Source organism: Ischnura elegans (assembly GCF_921293095.1).
Source record: "Ischnura elegans chromosome 13 unlocalized genomic scaffold, ioIscEleg1.1 SUPER_13_unloc_1, whole genome shotgun sequence".
Classification (NCBI taxonomy): Eukaryota; Metazoa; Arthropoda; class Insecta; order Odonata; family Coenagrionidae; genus Ischnura; species Ischnura elegans.
In genome coordinates, this window is record NW_025791657.1 from 4,871,189 (window position 1) to 4,897,698 (window position 26,510).

General features: G+C 37.3%; 1 protein-coding gene across 2 annotated transcripts; it reads left to right on the forward strand.

Annotated features, from left to right (window-relative positions):
* Positions 1 to 25,794, forward strand: LOC124172149 (transcription factor A, mitochondrial-like). Of its 2 annotated transcripts, none has more exons than XM_046551560.1 (6): positions 1 to 297; positions 379 to 548; positions 630 to 835; positions 12,043 to 12,138; positions 21,458 to 21,718; positions 25,201 to 25,794. In XM_046551560.1, exons 1-5 carry the CDS (start codon positions 227 to 229, stop codon positions 21,689 to 21,691), a joined length of 777 nt encoding a protein of 258 aa, XP_046407516.1. In that variant the 5' UTR covers positions 1 to 226; the 3' UTR covers positions 21,692 to 21,718; positions 25,201 to 25,794. The 2 variants fall into 2 exon arrangements, with proteins under 2 accessions (XP_046407516.1, XP_046407517.1); XM_046551561.1 differs by having other exon boundaries at positions 1 to 147.
* The last annotated feature ends 716 nt before the right edge of the window (positions 25,795 to 26,510 follow it).

Genomic DNA, 26,510 nt, shown 5'->3' on the forward strand with positions numbered 1-26,510 from the left:
CAAGTAAACAACGAGAAACAATGCTACGGGACGTGCTGATGCCGTTTAAGAATATATGCGCTAGAATGTCATAAATTCTTTCACTTATATTATACATCTCGTGATTTTATGCTCTAAGTGCCAGTAATTCAGCGGCCACATCTGAAGGTACCCCAACCGTTTCCCCTGAAAAGTATATAGGGCATCGGCTAAAGTGATGTAGTGGTTATCTCGTGCTTAAGTAATTATGTCGTTTTTTGAAAAACTGGGAAGTTTAGCGATCAGAGTTGCGGGTAACCAGGTATTTCTTCAGAGCAGGTAAACGTCGGAGAACTCGAAGAACTGCCTAAACCCGTGTACTGTTTTTAATCCTTCTATATTTTTTTCTTGTACTTGCAGATTACCTGTCTCATGCATAACCTCACATCGGTGTGCAAGAAGTGTAGTGAATGCTGATGACTTGCGAAGTTTACCAGAGAAACCGAAAAAGCCACTGTCACCTTACTTTAGGTTCATGGCTGAAATGAGACCGGATCTGAAGAAAAGCCATCCAGACTGCAAAGTGACAGGTGATTGTTAGCTTTCCTTTATGTTTTCAATGAGTGATATTTTATTTTAATTTAAACTGTCTATTGAATACGTATTTATAGAACTGGCGAAGTTGCTTGGTGATAAATGGGAAAAGTTTCCTCAAGAAACCAAGCTAAAGTACTTGGAGGATTACAGAAAAGATATGATTGTTTACGTGGATGCAAAAAATAAATACGAAATGCAGCTGACAGACGATCAGAAGCAGTTATTAAAAAGAGCCAAAGAGGAAATGGTGGCAGTAAAAGAAAACCGAAAACTTAAAAAGGTACGTTCGTTGTGGAAAGATTCCTCATTTTTCTTGTGTCTGTGCAGTGAGTTTATCCTTAATATAGGTCTGTTTGCACGGTAAATTAACACGTACGGGTTCATGTCCAAATGTATGAACGCGAGAATGAACGTCAAAATGCACCGTGTAACCACGCTACTTGTGCAAATGCATGCACAGAAAATATAACCTGTTCTAATTTGGTTCATGCATTCGTACATGTTCCGCTCCGGTCCACAAAAATCATTCACGCAAACGTACATTAACTCGTACGTGTATCGTGTAAACGTGTGTTGAAGTTTTAATTCAGGAAAATTTATTTCCGTCGCGGTGCAACTCTGAATTCTTAATTATGTAGAATTACCCTTCTAGTCTATCTCGGAAACAAGTGAGATTACTTGCTCGTCTGCAAGCCGTTTGGCTCGGTAAGCTCTCGGCGAGGGTATTTGAAGCCGGCAGTGAAGGGTTTTTCATATCATCAAAAATTATTTGAAGCCAAGTTCAACGGTACTCATGATTTCTCGATCCCTTAAATTGGATAATTGCTTAATAATAGATTTACTAAGTTTTATTCCCGTAATGTGCATATTTTTTATATATTTTATTTTATTTAGCGGTTATATTAGCCTTTGACACCGTGAAAGTCACAAGACAGACCTCTTGCTCTTTTCGTCAAGGGAAAAAAGAAGTGACTGACAGCAAAATCAGAGAAAGCCACTTCCATCTAAAACCTAATCAAATCTATAGCTTCATCCTTGTCTGCTTATTACACCAGACATTAATGGGTATTTTTTATTTATGCTAAATTCACCCATCTTTCTCCTGTGTGCCATTTATAGGCACACATGACTGCAGAATTTTGACTTAAACATACTATCTCTAAAATACGGCTCATACCTTCTTGAATGGAGAGCTATCTACAACATATTAAAAAGGAGGAAAATGACAGGGGTAATGCATCGTCGAAAAACAATTGGGAAATTTGAATTTATTTAAATATTTATTTCTGAATTTCTTAAAACAATGCCATGATAATTTTTTCCAATGTCATAATTTGTAAACCTTTAAAATGAGAAATTGCATGGTTTTGTATTTTCCTTATTTCCGTTATTGCGATGTCTAATGTGGAGACACTGTCGTTGCATCCCAGTAAACTGTCACGTGCATTGCGGATATGGAAAAACAAAGGAATTACCTGAATTATGGAAAAAAGGGTTTTCGTTTTCTGATGAAATGAAGATGGTTTTCTAAATTTAGTAGAAATCACTGACCCAAGGGGTATATGGCTCGTCGAATTTGTTAGGAACAACAAAGATGTTGATTCCTCCCCATTTCATTGGGAAACGAAAATTTGTGCAAGCAAAGACGGCCTTTTATAAAGCACCAATTACAATACCATTTAATTAACCATACCATAATACCATTAACAATAAATTTCCCCTTCATGGTTTTTTAATTTCTGAAAAGTGGAATTCTTCAATTTTCGACCCCCTGCTTTTGAGACCGTTTAGACAGGTAAAATTTGCAAAGGGGATTATGACTATTATGAAACACTAATGTATGGAAGAAAGTACTGAAAAAGAGGATTCCAGTTTCAATCTTGTTGCACGATGCAGTCCAGAGATAATCAATTTAACGCAAACGTCTACAAAGGGAAAAAATGCTCCGTGATTCACAACAAAAATGGCCACCACATGTAAACGGTGTAGAATAATTTTTAAAAATATCTGTTTTGAACTTCCCATTTGTGTAGTAAAAACCTATAGAAAACATTAAAAATATTACAATTGGTCAAGCAACCTACCTTGGATCACTTCAAATGGATTGACCCATACATAAAAGTGGTTTGCACGAATGCTTCAAAACCGCTCCTCAACGTCAGAAACTACACTGTCAGGCACCACGCCAAGTAGTTGCGTCTCGCACAGGTTTCTCGGGTTGCAACTGCTGCAGGATGTGTATCCGTGATCACGGAGTGTGGTAAACAGGAACACGGTGCTCTCATGAATGCAGCTAGCCTCCGTTTTACGAAGGGGATTCAAATAGAAATAATAAGTCTGGTATAACCTAGCATTAACCTTTTCCCTACTGTACACGTATATATATGTGTGGACGTCAACTGACCCGGGAGACGACGGGCGTATATTTACGTGTGAGATTTTCCCGGCCAGGCGATCGAAAGCCGTATTTATACGTTTTCTAGCTCTCCCCCTTTTAGGATGGTTGTGGGTTTACCACGTCTTTGTCTCGGGACCCAACCCTTCGGGGTTTAGGATTAACCCTCGGGATCCGGGAGCAGGTGCCCGGACCCTTCGTCTTTTAGAACCCCTCTCAGCGATATGGGATAGTGGTCATTCAATTGTTTATAGAGTCAATTTTCGAAATAAATATTTGTTTATTTCTCAAGAAATATAGAATAAGAATTTAATTGTTTGTCTTTTGAGCTGCGTTTAGAATTTTTAAACGAAATTCTACGACAAATATTAACTTATATCTTGAGTTATGTATAAACATCAACATGGAAATTGTTGCTGCATTAAATTCGTTAATAATGGCCTTAGAGTTTTGTTAAAAATTTACAATGCTCAGATAAAAATGAGGAACTCAATTCAAAGTCTGTAATTTACGTGCAGGCGTAAATTATCCATTCGCTAAATACATATAAGCAATACATAAGTTGACCGCGAACCAATGCCGCAGGTATGGTCGTAAACCCGGAAAGGAGGGAGCACAACTACTCTCGGAGTCCGAGATAATGCGAAGTCCCTGCGTGGAGGGGTCGAAAATGGTTCAGGGAGACCCTTCTTAATGAATGTCCTCCAAAAATGTTCCGTACCACGAGAAAGAAGAGTCTACTGGGGCTCAGTACAGCAGTCATGTTAAGACGAAAACTCCGCCATCTCGAAAGGGTTAATGCAGTGGTCATTCCATGTCAAATCAGCCAATGTTTTGACCAAATGACACCCATGGACTTCGATTTTCATGAAACTTGCCATGGTCATACATCCTGGTATAACTATAGATTACAATTTTAGCCTCCAATTGTCAATTGTTAATGAAATATGAGCAATTGAAATTTGAGCGTGACTCCTAAAGTTGCGCAACGTGCAATGCATGGTGATTTTTATTTTCCTCAATAACTCCATTCCCGTTGGATGAAAAGGCATGATTTTTTTTTCTCAAGCTAAGTGGTCCATAATGATCCCTCTATTATCATAGAATATTCACTGCATGAAGTAATTCAGCTGCAAAAAAAATAAAGTTTACAAAAAAATCTCACTTGTACCATTTTTCATTGTCAGCATCCACGGGGAAAGGCCATGTGAATACAGACTCATGGTTCAGTTTAAAGAAATCATTAATGCATGGGCAAAGATCCTGATTAAAAAAATCTGGAGTCCGATGTTCCTTTTAGTAATTTAATTTTACTGTTTTTACCTAAATTTTTAATGATATAGAATGACAGAATGAAACTTTAAAGGGGTGATGTACCTGAGAAATTTCTCAATTCAAATGATTTGATGACGGTTCCCTTTGACATTTGATAATGTATATTCCTGTGTTGTCAATACATCTGGATATGAAATGAATCTGGTCTTTGGACACAGATTAAAATGAATGTAATATGTAATAGTGTGCAATGGATCATGCAGTTTTTTAATTAAAACTGCTCGAATAGTTCAGATAGCACAAATAGCAGTACGTGGGGGAGTACATTCACATGATTGCTTATGTGTTTCCTACTCTAAGATACAGTAGCATACACTGTAGTGAGATAATGCATGATCCAATATTGTTTAATCATGAGTATAAGCTTATATCTCCTCTAAATTGTGTAATATCTATGTGACTCCAAAAAGAGCCATTTTTTCCCATGACGATGAATGAGTATTTTTTTAATAAAAGGAACATCGGACTCACAAATTTTTTTCATCAGGATCTTTGCTCATACATTAATAACTACTTTAAACTGAAGCATGAGTCTGTATTCGCATGGCATTTCCCTGTGGATACTGATAATGAAAAATGGTAAAACGAGATTTTTTTTGTAAACTTTATTTTTTTGCAGCTGAATTACTTCATGCAGTGAATATTTGATGATAATGGTGGGATCATTATGGACCACTTAGCTTTAGAAACCAAACCATGTCTTATCATCTCACAGGGTTGGAGTTATGGATGAAAATAAAAATCACCATGTGTTGCACTTTGCGGCACTTTAGGGGTCACTCCCAAATTTCAATTGCTCATATTTCATTAACAAATGACAATTGGAGGTTAAAATTGCACACAATCTCTAATTATACCAAAATGTATGACCATGTAAAGTTTCATGAAAATCCGAGCTGGTGGGTGTAATGGTCTGGCTGATTTGTGATGGAGTGACCTGCAGTAATTCCAATGATTTTGCAACCAAATTTATTTTTTTTATGAAGATCGTGGAAAGTATTGAGGGAAAGTAAAAATCACACAAAGATAATCCGCAACACATGTACACCCATGTCTCGTATAGCGCAAGGGATGCGTTCCTTGGGGTCTTTGCGCTATACGAATTTGCGTTATACGAGAGCGTTTTAACATTGGGAAGGTAGGGATGCGTTCCTGGTAGCATAGGTCTTTGGTATTGAATTTCCTCTAAAACATCTATATTCCCATAAAAAGCTTTAGAAAACATTATTTCTATAAATATTTATAGTTTAAAACATCTTTAAAGATAGTATTCACGCATTCAAAGACTTTTATTCACGTTAAAAAAAATTCTTACGTGCTTTCGAAATTCCATCCTGTCGTGCGGGTGGGCTAACATCTTTTATCTCAGGGGATCGTAATGCGTTGCCGGCAGTTGACGATTTTTCAAACTAGTCTAAAAACAACTGTTTTGTCACCCAGGCCCTTTTGTAGGTCATCGAAATGACAGGAAAATGATACTTCAAATGCCATTTCATAGCTAGCAGAGTTTATGAATGATAAATCATTTTAATTTGAAGTCCTCCGAGTCATTAGCAGCTACGTGAAACAGTCTTTAAATGCCTTGAAACCTGACCCAGGTTTTCCTTCCCTGAAAATGAATGAACGAGAATGCATTCTTTTCCAAAAGAATATCGTCTCGTCAACACAAGATCTAGTTGAGGGGGAAAGGAGCCACTTTCAATAACAGCTTGGAGTTCATCAGAAAATGTTGTGGTGGCTGCGCTATCTACACTTGCAGATTCACCTGATATCGCCGCACTGAAAATACCTGCTTGTCGTTTAAATTCTGGAACCAACCGCTTTCACTAAATGTCTCGGAGCGATTACCACTCTCGTCTTTTTGTACTGATTCACCATGAACTTTCCGTATGTGTAGACCGCTTGGTTGAAGTTGGTGCGGCTGAGGTCACTGATATTTTAGCTTCGTCTTTATTCAGAATAAGGCATCGTGAGTTTAAACTTCCACGCAATATCGCTTTGACGCTCTCCATTTTCAAAGCAATTGACCTCTCTCAAGTCCTCTTCTAGGTTTATGGTTTTTCTTGATAAATTCTTGATTTTTCTACACGCATTCTTATTTTTTGCCATATTCTCTTGGTTTTTACTCTGTATGACTCTATCTAAATCACCTTCTTCTGCTGAACTGTATTCCTGAGATGCAGAAGGGCTATGACTGCGGGGAGGGAACGAAGCCATTGTGTTTGAGACTCTATAGCGGACCCTTTTATGTGTTGATGCTATTCATGCGCAACTCGGCCACCGCTTCATTTCTCCCCCGTGAATACCGATGACCTTGAAGGCTTTAGCGTAGACGCCCCTACCTGGAAGTCAATCGCCCGGTAACCTACGACGGCAAAAATACGTCTCAAACCGTATTGCTGAAAAAAAACTCATTTCCACTAGCCCCATGCTTAATTAACGATCTAAATTATTTATTATCATTCTGTTAAGGAGAGGAGATAAATCTTCGGTAGGCCGGCTATCTGGACCCAATGACGAGTAATACTTTTGGCAATTGCACAGCAATGAAATTTCGATTAATATATAAACAAAAAAGAAGATTTGAGGCAAGAAATAATATTAATAGGCGTAAATTGATAGAAATTATGAGTGTACTTAGCGCAAGTTCATTTTTTATCACGAGAGCGTTTAAAATTTTTGATTAGGCTACACTGCGTTGCAATGTTTCCCCGAGGAACGAATTTGCGCTATATCGAAATTGCGCTAATCGAAATTGCGCCATACGAGACATGGGTGTATACCACAGCCGGATAATCAGGAGTCTGTTGTACTCAGTTGTGTTCTTGATTCTCACGCAATCCTTCAAATCGTATTTGTATTTGTATTCAAACCGTTTTTACAATTTATTAAAGTATGAATGGTCAAGGGTTGATAAATAAGAATCCAGGGTGGCGATGGCTGACCAAAATGATATGGAGAAGTTTTTCGTGCCCTTACGTTGTTTCTAATAAAATGAGTTGTAGCTAACAAACCTGTGTGACGAATTACGCAATGAACTCTGCATGTTCTTAAATGAAGTATTGAATTCACTAAATAAGGGTAATACCTCCTGCAAACAACTCTGCTTATGCATGGTTATATAGATGCATACCAATTCTATAAAGAAACGGAAGTCATGGTTTTCATTCCTCGGCAAATTTATCCTTGAAAAATGGTCTGATAGGTGGGGAGCTATTGTGGAAACGGACCAAAACTTTCATAAGCAAAGAAGTTGACTTACCCTGGATGTTGGTCTGAACAACAGAAAACCAATATTGTGGTCATTGTTTTTAGGTCTGGGACTCCTACAATACTGGGAAAACATTTGGCCACCTCAAAAATACTGGGCATAGCCAAGTAAATGACAATACTCCTTGCAAAATTGTTCTCAATTGCATGCCACCTCTTGGAGGACGTTGGAAAAGTATGTGACCATATTTATGTGATGAGTAAAAATTACAATTCACAAATTACCTACCAATCAATTGTACTCCACTGTGCCGTCAATGAAATAAAAAATTTGAAAAAAGCAAACAAGCTGTGGTTGAGCAGGGAAGCATAAATACTGCAGAAGAGAAACAAATAGCTATCAAAAATGCGTGCACTTATGGCATAGGTGATAGGTCATCATAAATTAAGATATAAATATGATCATATGCTAAATATGCTACATATTGTCTCAAATATGCTAAAATATTGACCCAAATGCAAATAGGGTAATTTCCTTCATCAGAGAAAATGAAAGGCATTGATTGTGATTCATTACCCACCATTACTGTATTCATAATATACAAATTATTTGGTTTTAGAAAGACCGGTTTTAGAAAGACCGGTTTAGACGAATGGTAATGGTCAATTTTATCCTCATTTGAAAAAGGCCAGATTGGCGCCCATGCGATGCCACTCCACATTACGTCACAGGGACATACAGGGTGTGTCCTGAAAGTAGTAGGACTGATTTTTTCCCACACACGCGGACGGTCGGACGGGAGTTTTCTGGGTTGTAGGTGGTGGAAGGGACTCTAACAAAGCGCTGCGAACACGCGGCAGTCGGCTCTGAGCTCTTGCGGAGTGTGAATCGTATTTCTTCCAGACCTCTGTCAAGTGACCTTGTCACGGTGCGTCATGGAACATTTAGTGGAGCAGCGTTACGCAGTGAAATTCTGCGTTAAACTCGAGAAAAGCGGCAAGGAGACCCATGAACTCATCAAGGCAGCTTACGGGGATAGTGCCATGAGCAGAACAACCGCTCAACGTTTGAATACGACCCAGAAACGAAGCGGCAAAGTGCAGAATGGCACACAGCGACATCGCCGAAACCCAAAAAAGCTCGCATGTCCAAATCGAAGCAAAAATCCATGCTCATGTGCTTCTTCGATTCGAAAGGTGTCATCCACAGTGAGTTTGTGCCACCAGGGCAAACCGTTAATGCAGCTTTTTACGTGCAAGTACTGGAAAGACTGCGAAAACGCATCTTCCGCGTCCGACCAGCCATCGCCGCTTCGTGGATCCTTCATCATGACAATGCGCCGGCCCACACCGCGTTCATTGTCGTTGACTAACTGGCGAAACACGGCGTGGAAACCCACCCTAAAGCCTGGATATTGTCCCCCCGGACTTCTTTCTCTTTCCCAAGCTCAAGACCCCTCTGAAAGGGCGTCACCACGGGTCGGTGGAAGCTCTCCAAAAGGCCGTGACGCGCGCTGTAAAGGACATCCCGGAGTCAGCCTTCCAGGAAGCGTATGCTGCGTGGAAAACTCGCTGGCAGCGTTGTGTCGATGCCCAAGGGGGCTACTTTGAAGATTTTTGAAGCGATGTACCTATATGAGAAATACATTTTTTGTTCTCGACTCAGTCCTACTACTTTCAGGACACACCCTGTAGTTTCTATATGAATATATAGGATCTTTACATCGTCTGAGATTACCCATGCGTGCACGAGGCACAGAGCTCAGGGAAATATGTCTAAATAATCACCTATTAAAACTGGCTAAGGTTGGAAAGTTTTCTTCATTTGATAGGGTATTAATAATCATTATTTAAGCCAAGCGCTACCTGCTAGCAGGGTACTCTGCTACATGATAGCATCCTGCGTCATATCAGCGTTCAAAGCCTCGCCCCAAGGTCACCTCACTTGCGGCAGCGGGAATCAGAACAATGTGTCATGGAGTTTACCCAGCATTTATACTTACCTGTCACGTTTTCGTGTGCTTGAAAATATTCACTTTTCATTTAATCGCGAAAAATAGATATCGTCATTTAAAAATCTAAAATCGTGAAATACGTAGTCCAGGAGTAATAATCTTTAGGCAATAAAAATATAGGAAACCACCCTATTATAAAGTTGTATTAACTGAAAAATGGTGGCTGGACATCTTCTTCAAGATAAAAAATTGAGCTGAAATGTGGGCACATGGCTGGATATTCACTCCCTATGATGTCAAAGTCATCATTTCTGTTTATGCCTTTTGATGAACATAAATCATTTTTTCTTTTTTATTTTATGATCAATTTTGTAAATAAGGTGCAGTGGTAACAAAATAATTGATCACCAAAGGTAAGAGACATAAGTTTACACTTTAGCATGTGCCCAACACATTGGTTGCATGACTTTTGTATAGGTGAAACTTGTATGAATATGTGTATTCACCCATTTACTTGGTTTTATTGAAACTATTTTGTCTACTCATTTCTTATATCATTGAATTTATTACGTAATAATTGTAATACAGGGAAAGAAATGTGTTTGGCCTTAATTTCAGTATTTACTTTTGACCCATTTACTGCATACACTGCCATTAGGCTGGGTTGCCTAGGACAATAAAAAAATGGGACTCATTACTACTGTCGGCTTCAAAATGATGTGCCGCTGTACTTTGCAAATTTAATTCTGGACTTCAGAGCGTGCCATAATAATGAATAACCCGTTCTTTTAGAGGAAATTTTATTTTCAATTCTGATTAATATTTTTGTTTTATGAAAAATTCAAAAATCAAGACACTCGAGTGCATTAAATGAATCCACCCACTATAAAAGTAGCCTTTTTGTCAATTTCATGAACTTCGTAACACATCAGAGAGAAAACTACTACGTCTACAACGTTCATCTTCCACAATTAGATGCAAACATTAATGTAGATTAATTAAATGGCTTTTACGTATTTTTAGAATGCATATCTTGTTGTAAACTAATGAAAATGTTTAAACACTATCTAGTCCTACAGTTTACCCCGAAAGAAAAAAATTTAATTGAGAGAAACATTTCTTTATTTATTTATAAATTTTCTATGATCCATAATCTATGAAACTATTGATATTTGTAAATTTTAATAACTTTTATTAATGCCATGTTGCTAAACAGGGCTGTGTAGGGCCAGTGCCAGTTACCAGGAAGCAAAGTTACGTGCGCAAGACCTGGCAACACAGTATTCGTTTGCTCCGACGTATTTTTTGAATGTTCCTTAATAATCTATGCTACATAAAAATCACGTATTTTCGGATCATAGAAAAATTGCAAATAAAATATGGAGTGTTTCTTTCAATTTTCGTTAGTTTACAACAAAATATGCGTACCAAAAATACGTAAAAGCCATTTTATTAATCCACTCTAATGTTTGCATCTTTTTGTGGAAGATAAATGTTGTAGATGTAGTAGTTTCTCCTAGATTGAGTTCCAAAGTTCATGAAATTGACAAGACGGTTAATTTAATGGTACGCATAGTCATTTATTTCACTCAGATGTTTTGATTTTTGAATTTTGAAAAAGCAAAAATAAATCAGAGTAGGGTAGTTTCCTTCATCAAAGAAACTGAAAGGCATTGATTGCGATTGGTTACCCACCATTAGTGTATTCATAATATACAAATTATTTCGTTTTAGAAATACCGGTTTAGACGAATGGCAATGGTCCATTTTTATCCTCATTTGAAAAGGGCCAGATTGGCGCCCATGCGATGCCACTCCACGTGACGTCACAGGGACCTAGTTTCTATAGGAGAAGATAGGAGTTATACATCGTCTGAGATTACCAATGCATGCATGAGGCGCAGAGCTCAGGGAAACATGTCTTAATAATCACCTATTAAAACTGGCTAAGGTCGGAAAGTTTTCTTCGCTTGATAGGGTATTAATAAACCTTTTTTAAGCCAAGCGCTACCAGACAGCAAGGTACTCAGCTACCCTATAGCATCCTGCGTCCTATCAGCTCTCAGAGCCTCGATCAAGGTCACCTCACAAGGCGGGAGGGGGAACCAGAAATATGTCACACGGAGAGATTTCCTTACCCGTCGCGTTTTCGCGTGCTTGAAAATTTTCACTTTTCATTTAATAGCGAAAAATAGATATCGTCATTCAAAAATCTAAAAGCGTGAAATACGTACTCCAGGAGTAATAGTCTTCCGATATAGGCAATAAAAAAATAAATAGGAAACCACCCTATTGAGAATAAAATTTTCTTAAAAATGACTTATTATTCATTATTATGGCGTGCACTGAAATCTAGAAATAAATTTGCAAAGCACAGCGGCACATCAATTTGACGCCGACAGTAGGCAGGGTATTTAAATGGATAAAAAGATGGAGGAAAAAATGCACTACTCAGATAAGTTCAAAACTTTCAAGCTGTAAGGAATGGGTTTGTAGAGGTATTTTGTGAGGTAGAATAATCAGTTTTCCATGTCGAATTTGCATCTGTTAATACTAATTTCATGCATTTTCTCCTGTGCTTTTTCTCGATAGAAAATGAAAGATCTGGGAAAACCACGAAGACCACCATCAGCTTTTGTCATGTTTTTCAGTTTTAGACAAAGTGCTCGAGGGGATACACCATACAAGGTAATTTTCTTTGATCTTCCCACCCCGCCCACGTGATTTCCCTTCTCATACAAAATTGAACATTTGAATTTGAAATGTATAATCAGTATATTCTGTATTCAATTATTTCTGGTTTTAAAGGCTATTAGTTGAGTGATAAGATGACATTTGTGGAATAAAAAAAGGTACATTTTCTCCTCTTTTTTTCTAAAATTTTTCAAGAGTTAGAACCATAAATTTTTTATTTCTAATGCTCATCATAAGATAAGTGGCAATGTGTAAATTTAAAATGAATTCACTGAATGATAGTGCAGTTTAAACCATTGATTTACATATTAGGCAGTATTTGTTATTATGCATAATAATAAATTTATTACTGATTTGTGATTGAAAAACTTTGCTGTTTCTACAATTTGGTTTGTATTGATTTTTGTTGTTGTTGTTTTTTTGTTGATCCCCAAATTGTAGAAACAGCAAAGTTTTTCATTCACAAATCAGTAAGATGGATTTCTACAATGTGAAGGCCTCTACTATTCAGTGCATAAATTTATTAAGTTGCATACTTTGAGCACCTAATCTTTAAGGCACAATGGAATTTTTTCCTAATGTTTAGCCTATAAAATGAGGGCTTGGGGACTGCATTCAGTGAAATATAATATATTAGAAAATTTAACTTCAGGGTACATGACATTTTGTAATATGGTAGTTTCCTTCATCAAAAAAAAAAGGAAAGGCAATGATTGCGATTCAATACCCACCATTAGTGTATTCATAATATACAAATTATTTGGTTTTAGAAATCGCAGTGTAGATGAATGTTAATGGTCAATTTTAACCTTATTTGAAAAAGGAGTCATTCTATGTCAAATCAACCAATATTTTGACCAAATGACACCCACCGACTCGGGATGTTCATAAAACTTAAGATGGTCATACATTCTGGTATAATTAGAAATAGTGTAGAACTTAAGCCTCCAATTGTCAGTTGTTAATGAAATATGAGCAATTATTTTTTTAGGCGTGACTCCTAAAGTGCCGCAACATGCAACACATGGTGATTTTTATTTTCATCCATAACTTCATTCCTGTCAGATGAAAAGGCATGATTTTTTTTCTAAAGCTAAGTGGTCCATAATTATCCCACGATTATCATTAAATATTCACTGCATAAAGTAATTCAGCTGCAAAAAAATCTCGCTCGTACCATTTTTCATTGTCAGCATCCACAGGGAAAGGCCATGCGAGTACAGACTCATGGTTCAGTTTAAAGTCATCATTAATGTATGAGCAAAGATCCTGATGAAAAAAAATCATGAGTCCAACGTTCCTTTTAGTAAAAAAATACTCATTCATGGTCATGGGAGAAAAATGAAGTCTTTTTCACGGCACATAGAAATTACATAATTTATAGGAGATATGAGCTTATAAAAAATATTGGAGCATGCATTATCTCACTATAGCATATGCTACTGGCTCTTAGAGTTGGAAATACAAGAAATAATGTGAATGTACTCCCCCACATACATAGTGCTAATTTTATGCCTCCAGGACTATTCCTACTAAACTATCTCTTCCATGGGTAATGGGTAACTGAATTGTATGGTATAAAATGTAAAGGCAGAAGAGAGCCATCAGAACGTTTTCTCCAAGTGAAGTTAATTCATTTCTCATTCATATGGTGCTGCCTTAGTGATATCCTGGTTGAATTTCAGACTAGGTAACTCATGTTAGTGTGAGTGATAGTGAATTATGTTTGGTGAACCCTTCCTTGGAAAATCTTACTAGTGATGAAGATCAAAGTGACAGTCAACTCATCAAGCAAAAGACAGCCAACTTGAATGACATGCTGACTAAAATTAAGAATAATTTGACAACAATTAGCAAACATGTCAAAAATCAAATGTTGACCCTGGCCCCTTTATCTTGGTCTAGGAAAAGTTTTATGCGTAAATTTCATGTTTCAGTCTACATAGTGAGACTGGCAAAAAAGTTAATTGATGAGAAGGGAATGTTTGCTTTGCCACCACCATTTTTTGGGAAACCACTTCCAAACTCCACAGTAGAGATGTTAAAAAATATTTGAACTGGAAATATTTACAAGAATTCTAGACATATTCCTGGAGCCAAAGATAGAGTCAATGTGGGTAAAAATGAGTATATGCAAAAGAGGTTGATTTTATATAACCTCAAGGAACTTTACGTGCTCTTCAAAGAGCAGTATCCACAAGAAAATATTGGGTTCACCAAATTTTGTTCACTTCATGCAAAATGGTGTGTGATGGCTGGTGCTTCTGGGACTCATTCAGTTTGTGTTTGTGTCAGACATCAAAATGTGAAACTGATAATTAGTGCCTTGCAATTGAAGGAAACATATAAGGAGTTGATGGATATCATCATCTGTGACAAAAACAATGCAGATTGTATGCTCAGAAAATGTTATTACTGTCCAAATCCTTCCAGGCTAAAGGGTATCATCATTTCTAGATTTTGTGAATATGACCCTTCTGATACAGTGAAATATAGGTACAGTGGAACCTTGATTTATCGTTTTTCAGGGGGATGGATGAAAAAAACGATGAATGCGGGAAAACGATCAATGCGGGATTGTTTGTCCGGGTTGCCTATGTCCCAGGAAACGCTGGATTTTTGCGAATTATGACATTCATTAATGGATTTAAAAAAAGATTTTAGCTTATTGCAGGAATATTATTCCTGTATCGAAACACTTAGGTCATATTGTTGATTCGGATTATATCTCTTTCAAAAATCCTGAAGGAACACGCCTGCTAAAAAAAGGTTTTACTCCACTCGGAATTTTCACTGCTATTATGCATTTCTGTCCGATGTAAAAATTCTTATCCATCAAATGCCATTTCAAGTACACGTATTTACGAGAGAAATGTGCGTGTTATGCCTCAAACAACTGATTTCGCCGTCGCAGTGATTGGTTATAGGATGGATCAAGAAGGCCAAAAATAGTTTATTATTTGAAATGTTCCTTTCTTGCAATAAAATTTTTAATATGATTGCGGCAATGTGGCGTTAATCGTCAGCGGCACGCCCACCTGAACCTTGGCTTCATCTCACTTCTTGTTTTCACCAGGGATCTCGCTCTACCCCCACCCCTGCCGTCATGTGCTAGCGGACATACCGAGGCATGCGGTAATATTCACACATTTCTAGCCCGGATTCTTTTCTTCGTCTTAAATTAATTTCAGTCTATCTTTTAAAGTTCTCACTCGTGTCTTCGGAAGGGCCATGGTCCGAAGACGAATAAGAATAAAACTAATAAAAATGAAACCGGACTATTGAACCCGCACGGAAAACACTCGCCGGTTTTAAGTCAACCCACCCTGGAAAGTATGGAACCACTCGTTCGAGGTGAAGTTCGGTACTAATGCTATCGCGTACGGCGTAAGCAGAGCTTACTGCAGAGGGTGAAGCATGACCATAAGACTGCACAAATTTTTTTATTCTATGGAGAAGGCAGCTTACCCACTCATTTGTAACAATAAGTAGCGTAGCTGTAGATGAGCAGAGTTTTTGAAAAAAAATCCGCATCAACTGCCGTGAAGCTCACTATCAGCTGCAAGGATATCGATATTCACCAGAAATCACCATCTCTTATTATTCCAACTATTTCCTTGCTTAAAATGGTTAAATAACGTTATAAATTCTTCGTGTTTGGTATCATTCTTTTTTGAAATACGTGCACATTATTAATATCTCAATCTAATAAAAGTATAATACCAATTGCCGAAATTCATTTTTACATACCTTTTGGGCTAATCGGTGATTCATGCAGCAGTTGACCTCCAGAGGATCTTTGAAGCGAGTCAGCTAAAAAAAAGTCAGCGGTCGAGAAAGGGGGAAGCGTGAAAAAGGTTTCTTATGTTCTCGAGTAACTAGACCTTTTTTTTTATTTTGGAGAAGAGGAAAGCCTCAGATGAGGAGAGGCGAGTGCTGAATGGAGGGGGATACCGGATCTTGGGAAATGCGATAATGTGACTATCCCACGGCACTCAGCTTCTCCCTATTGTATTTCAATCTCCTGGGGAAGATTCAAACTTTGTATCTGTAGTTATTAGCCATAAACAACACGTTGTAAACACTTCGTCTTATTTTTGTCAAATGATGAATGCAGGAAAATTATACGACGGGACCGCGATCTTCAAATGATCAATGCGGGAAAACGATACTTCAGGGAATGATAGATGCGGGAAAAAATTACATTGTCTTTATGGAACTTAATTTTGGACCAGGAGCGGCGAACGATTAATGCGGGAACGATAAATCGGGGTTCCACTGTAGTGGGTTTCCACTGAGAGAACAGTACTTCCGTTGTTAACGTCACCCATTGATGGACTCTTGGATATTCTATGCCTCAAAATGAATAAACTGATACCACATTACTACGTCAATAAAGAACAATCCTCATATTTCCAAATAAACAAAGAAACCCTCAGTCATGAAAAGGCAGTTATCGTAATGGATTTTAGTGAAAACTTTTCATTTTAAATTCAGAATGAAGTTCAAAGTTAGCAGTGGACCAATATATCATCCATCTTGGCTTGATTTACCTGTTAAGAAAGATGGTATGTACTTTCACTTCCTCATCTAATTGTTTCATATCTGATGACCTTAACCATGATGTGGCCTTTGTTACGGAAGTGCAATGTCACCTAACAGAATTTTTAAAGAGAATTTCGCCTCTGATCCAAGAGGTTAAGTACTTCACAGATGGATGTGCTGGGCAATATAAAAACTACAAATTTTATAAATTTGAGCCATTATTATAATGACTGTGTAATGAATGCAACCTGGTATTTTTATTCCACATGCCATGGAAAGTCCTCTTGGGATGGTATATTTGCTACCATCAAACGAATTGCAGAGCAAATAACAAACAGTAGTTGGATGTATGAATTATGTAGAGATAATGTGAAAAACATCAACATCTATTACATTAAGTCTAGTGATTTGGCTTGGTCACACAGTAAACTTCTTGAAATATCCACCAAGGCAAAAACAATTCCAGGCACAAGAAACTTCCATCATTTTGTGCTTTTATTGGATAGAAAAGCCACTGCAAAGTTCACTGGCTTGGATGACGAGTACAGCATTATATTTGATTTTTGTTTTGAAACAGTGGATTTCCCAGATAATTTGGCTGTTGGTTCATATGCAGCTTGTATTCACAGCAAGCACTGTGGTACATTTAACTAGTGGAAGCTCTTAACTATGAAGAAGGTGATATTTCAGTTAAATTCAAGACACTTAAAGGGCCCTCACCTTCATTCTCTTGGCCAGAGAGATATAATATTTGCTGTGTAACACTAGGACACATATTGTGTGTGCTTAATTCTCCTGCTACCACAAGTTCTGGGAGGTCATACTACTTCTTGAGGAAGTGGCCAAAATTTAAAAAAATATTTAGACTTAGTGAAAAACACTAAGACATCTTAGAATGTGGTCAGCCAGTTAAAAAGAGGAGGCTCACTTTCAATTCAAGGTTGTAATTAAGTTGTACTGTTTATAACTAAATTTCCAATGCATCACTAAATGAAACATTGAAAGGGTGAAGTACCTGAGAAATTTCTTAATTCAATCGACGACAGTTCCTTTTGACATTTGATAATGTACATTCCTGTGATGTCACTACATCTGGATAAGAAAGGTATCTGGTCTTTGGACTGAGATTAAAGGAATGTAAAATATAATAGTTTACCATCGGTCATGCAGTTTTTTTTTATTAAATCTACCTCTTATCGAATAGTTCGGATAGCATGAAATTAGCAGTACGTGGGGGAGTACATTCACATGATTGCTTATTTGTTTCCTAATCTAAGAGCCAGTAGCGTGCACTATCGTGAGATAATGCATGCTCCAATATTGTTTAATCATGAGTATAAGCTTACGTCTCCTCTAAATTGTGTAATATCTATGTGCCTTGAAAAAGAGCCATTTTTTCCCATGACGTTGAATGAGTATTTTTTTTACTAAAAGGAACCTCTGTCTTACGATTATTTTTCATCAGAATCTTTGATCAAACATTAATGATTACTTTAAACTGAACCATGATTCTGTATTCGCATGGCCTTTCCCTGTGGATGCTGACGATGAAAATTGGTACAAGCGAGATTTTTTTGTAAACTTAATTTTTTTGCAGCTGAATTGCTTCATGTAGAGAATATTTAATGATAATGGTGGGATCATTGTGGACCACTTAGCTTTAGAAAAAAAAATCATGGCTTTTCATCTCACAGGAATGGAGTTTAGGATGAAAATAAAAATCACCATGCGTAGCACCTTGCGGCACTTTAGGGGTCACGCCCAAATTTCAATTGCTCATATTTCATTAACGATTGACAGTTGGAGGCTAAAGTTTTGCACAATTTCTAATTATACCAGAATGTATGACCATGTAATGTTTCTTTAAAATCCGAACCTGTGGGTTCCAGGGCCTGGTTGATTTGAAATGGAGTGACCCAAAGGACGGATTAGTGCCCATGCAATGCCACTCCACGTGACGTCACAGGGACCTAGTTTCTATACGAGTAGTCAGGAGTTTTATATCATCTGAGATTACCACTACATCCATGAGGCACAGAGCTCAGGGAAACGTCTCTTACTAATGCCCTATTAAAATTTCCTATGATCTGAAAGTACAGAGAGTCCTCGTTCTACGTCACCCCGTTTAACGTCAATTCGCGATAACGTCATGAAAATTTTGAGACCGTCATTCGTTTATCGCACCTTTGCTTTGCGATAACGTCAGGTCTCTTAAATTTCGCATGAGAAAAAATGCGAAGCGGCGGGCGTTGCAGGTTGTTCGTTTTGTGGGTGGTAATACAGTCACTCTAAATGAAGTGTAAAACGGTGTGTTTATTGTCACTTGCGATTACGTTTATTGCAAATTTTCTGCCAAATGAATTCTTCGGTAGGTGCGTAAATGTCATGTTAAGTTTTAGCAAATTTTACTTGACATAATGGTTTTCTGGAACCTTAAAAGTGATTTCAAGGAATTTTTCCGTGTAGAACTCGGAGTATTTGTCGTCACTTTTTTCGCCGTGTTCTCAATAATCTTGTTACCTGTAATTGCAACGATGTTTCAGCGATGATGATGCCCAGACGACGCTCGACCGGGTGACCACCATAGCGAAGCCGAAAAGCTAATGCGGGAAGATACAAAAATGGAGAAAGATGTACGTCGCTGCTGCTATTGTCGTTGATGAAGACAGGAACTCGTATTTATGCCATAGTTTGGCATTCCCATTGTAAAAAATGGCCCAGATATGATACGCTATAATTTTTTGGCGTAGGAATTGTGAGGTCTAGTAGCCGATTTTCACTTTTTACATTGTTTCTTATGGGATATTGTGTTTCGATGAACGTAATTTCATTTATCGTCACATTTTTCAGGAGCGATAAGTGACGTTAAACGAGGACTCACTGTATCCCTCGTTTGATAGCGTATTAATAATCCTTATTTATTCCAAGCTTTACCTGTTAGCAAGGTACTTTAGGCTACGGCTATACTCGGCAGCAAGCAGCCTGTGTCGTAGCGGGGTTCAAAGACTCGTACCCAGGTGGTGTCACACAGCAGCAGCTGGACGTCACACGGGCTTTTCCTAGCATTCATACTTAGCCGTCGTGTTTTCGTGCACTCGAAAATTTTCACTTCTCATTTAATTGCAAAAAAGTAGATATAATCATTTTAAAATCTAGAAGCATGAACTGAGGTGCTTGAAAAGTTTCACTTTTAATAAAATGGCAAAAAGTTTCATTTAAAAATCTAAAATCATGAGATACGTACTCCAGGAAATCTTTTGATTTTGGCATTAAAAAATTAGTAAACCACCCTATTATGAGGATAAATTCCAAAAACTTATCTTCATTTACAAAATTATTCAAGTAATTTTATAACAATTACTTTTAATGTGTGGTATGTACAGAGGACTTGTTAATGCGAACAACGTTATTACAAAGTTCTCGTTATTACGAAGCAAATCGTTGTTCTCTACATAGGTTTATCATCTTACAAACTAGGTCTGAGAACGCATCTAGTTCATATGTTGAAGTATTATTGCATTCGGGAAGTTATCAACCCTCGATTTCATCATGCCGCATTCTTCTATGGAGAATCTGAAACGAATTTTCTCATTTTTATATATTTGCGCTTAATCTAATCGTGTATATAATAAATATTTTTGAACGTTTCCAAAAATACGAGAATACAAACTTTGTTATAACGTACATCCGGGTTTTCGGTCCTGTGAACTTCATAATAACGAGTCTACCATGTAGCTTACCAGTCATGCTGACAAGTACAAATTATTTTGTTCTTGCAGTAATTCAAAAGAAAATAGCGACATATATCTTCTTCAGCTTATTTTAATGAGGAGGATTCTTTTCACCGCATCTCATATGGGTTTTAATATTCTAATGAAATTTTTGTTGGACCCTCCTTTATATCACATTCCATCAAGTTTAATTTCAAGTATAGCGTTGACATAAGACTAAGAAGTAATTGAGCCATTGCAAGAATGTGATATTTATTGATGTGATGCTGTCATGCACACAAAACAGGAGGGTGTGACTCTTGGAAATTGAGAACTTAAATAGGGTAGTTTCCTTCATCAAAGAAACCAAAAGGCATTGATTGCGATTCGTTACCCACCATTAGTGTATTCATAATATACAAATTATTTGGTTTCAGAAGTCCTAGTTTAGACTAATACTAATGGTCAATTTTAACCTCATTTGAAAAAGGCCATATTGGCGCCCGGGCGATTCCACTCCACGTGACGTCACAAGGACCTAGTTTCTATATGAATAGATAGGAGTTTTACATAGTCTGAGATTACCAATGCATGCAAGAGGCACAGAGCTCAGGGAAAAGATCTCTTAATAATCACCTATTAAAACTGGCTAAGGTCGGAAAGTTTTCTTCGTTTGATAAGGCATTAATAAACCTTTTTTAAGCCAAGCGCTACCAGCCAGCAAAGTACTCAGCTACCCTCTAGCATCCTGCATCCTATCAGCACTCAGAGCCTCGATCAAGGTCACCTCACAAGGCGGGAGGGGGAACCAGAAATACATCACACGGAGAGATTTCCTTACCCGTCGCGTTTTCGCGCGCTTGAAAATTTTCACTTTTCATTTAATCGCGAAAAATAGATATCGTCATTTAAAAATCTTAAAGCGTGAAATACGTACTCCAGGAGTGATAATCTTCCGATATAGACAATAAAAAAATAATAGGAATCCACCCTATTATGATTTTAGATGATTTATCTTGTGTCTTTGTAACATTAATCTTTTTATCTGTTTCTTTCAGGAATGGGTGAGCAAGTTGGGGAAGGAATGGTCAGATATGCCTCCTGAACTGAAAGCCACATACCATAGACAGTTTTCTTCAGCCATGGAAAGCCATCGACGGCAAATTCAGGAATGGGAGGAGAGAATGATAAGAATGGGACACATTGATCTTGTTAGAAGTGAGGCTCTAATTGAGCCAAAGGTTACCTCCAGGAAAGCATTCAGAACTAGGCTAGTGGAGAAAAACAAGTAATTTGGCATGTCACACACCCTTTTGTTGGTGAGTTCCCATGGGCCATTGAATGAATATTCTCATTGAGCCCAAAATTCAGTAACATCATTTCATCGTCGAAATGACATGGATCCTCGCTTCCCGCAAATCAAAGACTGCCAAGTGCCAAGTGTGCAACAATTGTCAATAGTAGGTGGCACTTGTGGTGCATCTGTATTAGTTCCACTTTTAAGCGACTGCTTACTTCTTCATTCATAGTGTACCTATAATTAAATCATAAAAATCATGTTCAGGATTTATTATTCATTCGTGAGAACCTTAATGCATGAAATTCAAAGGACCCAAAAAAGAACTTCATTTCTTTTTTGTAACTAAAATGTTTTCACCAAGTTTTTATAATATAATAAAGGTATATTTAATAACTTAAGGCTAATTAAGTGGATAATAAAACGAGTAATATTGCCACAATGCAACATAACTCAACGAGGTAGTGTAAACAAACAAAGATGCCAAACCGGTGTGAAACTAAGATAAATTGACAGGGCTGTCAAGTTGGTGGTCAGCAATTATCTATAAATCATTTTTCCCAATTAGATTAAAATTAACAGAGAAAAATGTGTCACTAGTTGAGATCTTTTTATTCATCCCAAATGATGTAGTTATGAAGCTGTCCTGCATTACCAGGGAAAGTTTTTAAATTCTATCGATACATAAAGAGTCAATATAACAGCCATTCTTCATATCACAGAATGAGGAACTTGCATGGGTCGTAGATTGCTCTAAAAACTATTTTGAATAAGTCAAATGGATACATTAGCTCGCAAAAATACCTTCAGTTTCTCCATTCAACATCAAAAGAAATAAAAATATTGCATTTAAAATCGAGAAAAATTTCTCTGAGCCGACCACTGCGCGAAGACACCCGAGCGTTGCCGAGGCCAGGCGTGACGTCATAGGTGCCTAAACAACCGTAGGGAGTAGGGAAATATGCTGAGCGCATGGTGTAAAATTTGTTTTGAGGGAGTATTTAGCCGCTCATCGTCACTTTATTTTGTTCTGTTATTCTGGGGCAAGTTTTCCTATTGCTATTGTGCCTAGATTATTACTTGGGATATTAATAATGCGGCATCGGGATAATGAAGTACAAGCGTTTCACTTCGTATGTTTTCGTTATCAGAAAAATGGATGATAACGTTGCCACTCGTTCGAATAGTACACCTGAAATTCATCTACATCTACAAAATACCCCGCAATCCGCCTAAAAGGCGTGTGGCATGGGGTGTTAGGACACCAGCCTTTTTTAGGACACCAAAAATTGATGCCACGACCCTCATGGAATTTGTTAAGACAAATTATTGCTATACGTCGGCGGAAAATCGAGTTGTAAAAGAAACTTGTAATACTGGAGGATAACGATCGTAAGCTGTGCTGTTGACATTAGAGTAAGCTGTGCTGTTGAATTTGGCAACGCCGGATTAACGGAGAAGGTAGTCCTATCCGTCCTACGGTACGAATTCACAGCAAAACAGTCTGCACACAATCCACATGTGAGATCGCGAATCGGTTCCGCTGCCAACACACACTCAAGCTACAACCTATTTCAATAATATAGGTAAATCCATAAACAATATACTAGCATATACCATAAAAATATAGTGGGAAACAGGCAAATACTCTTATCAAAAACTGGATGTCACTATCACATTATTATATTCATCACGTACAACTTACAATAACAGAACTCGTTATGATGAATACAACTATTTATTCACTGATTTAAACCCTTAAATTAGCCCACACAAGTGACACAGGTGACATTTCTCACTACTATTCGTTGAAATAATGGAATAACAAACTTCACACACAGTTTTAATGTCAATAGCGTGATCGTGAAATGTCATATCTACGGTGAACAACGGAGATTAGCACGCCACTGACAATTTTTACACTACTTTTAGACATTTATCGATAGCGTAATAGCCCTTTTTACAATTCAATCACGATGGAACACTGATAACTCTTGGCCGATATTTTTCAACCTTGTCAAACTTTGTGCATTACAACCACTGTCACTGTGATTATTAGCAGTAGCTTAACGGGAGATGTCACGTTGAAAATAACACTATTTTGGCACAAAAATGTTCCTAGATGTCTCAAATCAGCGAGCAAAAGTTGCATTGACTGGAATTCACCCCATAATACAAGCACCGACAGTCCTAAACGACGAATTCTCCGGTACCTACAAATAAACGGATGAAGTTATTGTATATAAAAGCTAAGCGGACATTAGTAAACATCAAAATCGTTCTAATTACATACTTAAATGAATGATATGCCGTCGATAACATCAACTTACAATTAACGTATCCCCCTTCCAATGGCCGTGGCTCAGACTCCTACAACGATGTTATTTAGGTATTATCAAATTTTTGGTTTAACTGCTCCAGTTTTATATTTTATGCCCTTACTCAGATATTAATATTATAAATAATGCAAAATACTAGGGCTTCCAAGCCTCTATCGTCGGATATTTATCTTTAAATAGAAAATAATCAACACGTCTAACAAACGAAGCTCTCAGAACTGCTGGCAACTATTACAAACAATCACAACAATAGCTTCGCGTGATGTTTAGGCACCTTTGACGTCATCGAGGCTTCGTCGGCAGTGGCTTGGGGGGTGAGGGAGTTTTTCCCGCGCTTTAAAATTCGTTATATTTATCATTAAATATCTCGCGAAGGAAAACTCAGATTTACATGCGGTTTTCTTTGTTGTATTCAGAAAATGATTTTCTGTCCGCCTATGAAATAAAAAAAATTCATGCAAGTTCCCCATTATTCCATTTTTAGTAAAAATTTCATGCATGGTACAGCTATTTTCATTAATTTAAAATTAGTTTTAATTTTTATAAATTACATATTGAGCCATTGTATCTTGTATTTGTCGAGTTTATCTAACTAATGAAAGCAGCATTTCGAAGCGCAGGTTCTACCTTAAGTTCCTCATTGCGGAGAAAAATAAGTATCAGTGGGGCAAATGGGTATTAAAACTTCGTGAACGAAGGGGAAATGTTTACGGCAGATTTTGGGCGGCTTAGGAAGGAGAGGGTTAAAATACTTACATATATGACAGAGATACCCTCTTTCCTCATACAACTTAGAGATTTGAACAACTGAAGGTGATTCAGTTCAGGTTTTCACTAAGCACCAGAATTAAACCTACCAACTCATTGTCCCTGGGTATTTGGCAATCTGGCACAGGAATGTATATTTCAGTCGCTTGGGCTGACCATGTTAACTGTGAAGTGGTATCAATTACATCTCGAATGTACTCCTTAGTCCGCACAGAAGGCTCCGACTTCTCATCAGCAGCCCCATCTCCTTCAATATTCTGCAGAGAAAGTAACAGTGATAAACAACTCATCCCATTAAAAATCAACAAATAAAATATACTCCTAACCTTTATAAAATAATATGTTAAACATATTGTCTCTGCTTCTTTATAAAAAGTGTGTGTTGTCTGCATTTCAGGTATTCAATCACTGAAAAGCTACAGAGACGGCTGAAACAAAATTTGGCAGGAAGATCCTTCATATATGTAACTGAGTTAACATGGTGTCTACTTTAAAATTTCCCAAGGGCGATGGACGTTGAACCTTCAATGCCAAATAAATGATAGTGCTGGAAGAGAAAATGCTGATAGTTCAAAGGTATAAATAATCCCTTGTTAAAATATCTAGTATGATGCTGGGCACGATATGGTGGAAGTTCTTAATATTGTAAATATAAGACATTACAATATTTCCACTGAGTTTAGCTGAACACTCAGTGGAAATATTGCAATGTCTTATTTTAAAAACATAGACTTCTCAAAATAGAGATTGAGGATTCAATTTTTTGCAGTTAAGAAAATGAAAAAAATAACTCTCTTATTCTTACACTTAAGTTGCTTCTGCAATTAAAATTTTCAGAGAAGTTACTTACAAAATGCCAAAATTACTATTTATTCTTTCCTCAACAATGAAGTCTTAGATTAGGAGCTACTGATGTGGAACATGTTTTCAATGTATTTCCAATGTTCTAGAACTCTTGCTATTATTAAAATTTGAACTCTGGAAGATATAATGGGGTGTAATATTTATGCAGAAAGAAAATAAACCTCAAAATCATGTTCAATGCCAAAATTATTACTATAAAACTGTATTTTAAATAACCCTGATAAATATTGCTATCCTTAAAACTTAAAAAAACCAATCATACAGCAATTATTTATTAGGTCCAAAAGTTCCAGCTGTCTGTCAATAGATGGCTATAGCACCGATTGATGATCGATTTTGACATACGAGAAATATCATGACCATGAACATACATATGGATGCTCATCGAGTTAATGGCAGATGACCCCAAACAATCCGCTTTTAACGCACACGATGCCACTCGTGGTCGTGGCGCCACTACTCGGCAGAAAGCGATACTAAAAATCTAAAACGCGGGTTTTCAAATGTGGCTTTAAGTCGGCCTGAGGGCGAAATAATTAATTACAGTTATTACGCTTAAAGGAAGCAATGGAGTTAATGCCGGTAATTATCTATTTCGGTAGCAAACGTCTTTTCACCACAGAAAGCTGAAATTCACGTAACGACACATCGAGAAACACTTTGCCTCACTGTAAACAAAGTACATGAAATTTCCTAGGAGTAAAAGTGCTAAATATTTGGAACCGACCAGCCAAAAATGCATCCTATAAACAAAACCTGCACCGCCAAGTATCGGTGCAAAATAATGAAATTTCTGAACAGCAGTCAACAAATGCATCATCTGGCCTTCATACATGCTATTAG

What these genes read in the sequence shown, in the direction of transcription:
- LOC124172149 (XM_046551560.1), top strand. Translation starts at nt 227, where the DNA reads ATGTCGTTTTTTGAAAAACTGGGAAGTTTAGCGATCAGAGTTGCGGGT. An exon ending in TCCAGACTGCAAAGTGACAG is followed by an intron (nt 549 to 629) that starts GTGATTGTTAGC and finishes ACGTATTTATAG; the next exon opens with AACTGGCGAAGTTGCTTGGT. An exon ending in GAGGGGATACACCATACAAG is followed by an intron (nt 12,139 to 21,457) that starts GTAATTTTCTTT and finishes TGTTTCTTTCAG; the next exon opens with GAATGGGTGAGCAAGTTGGG.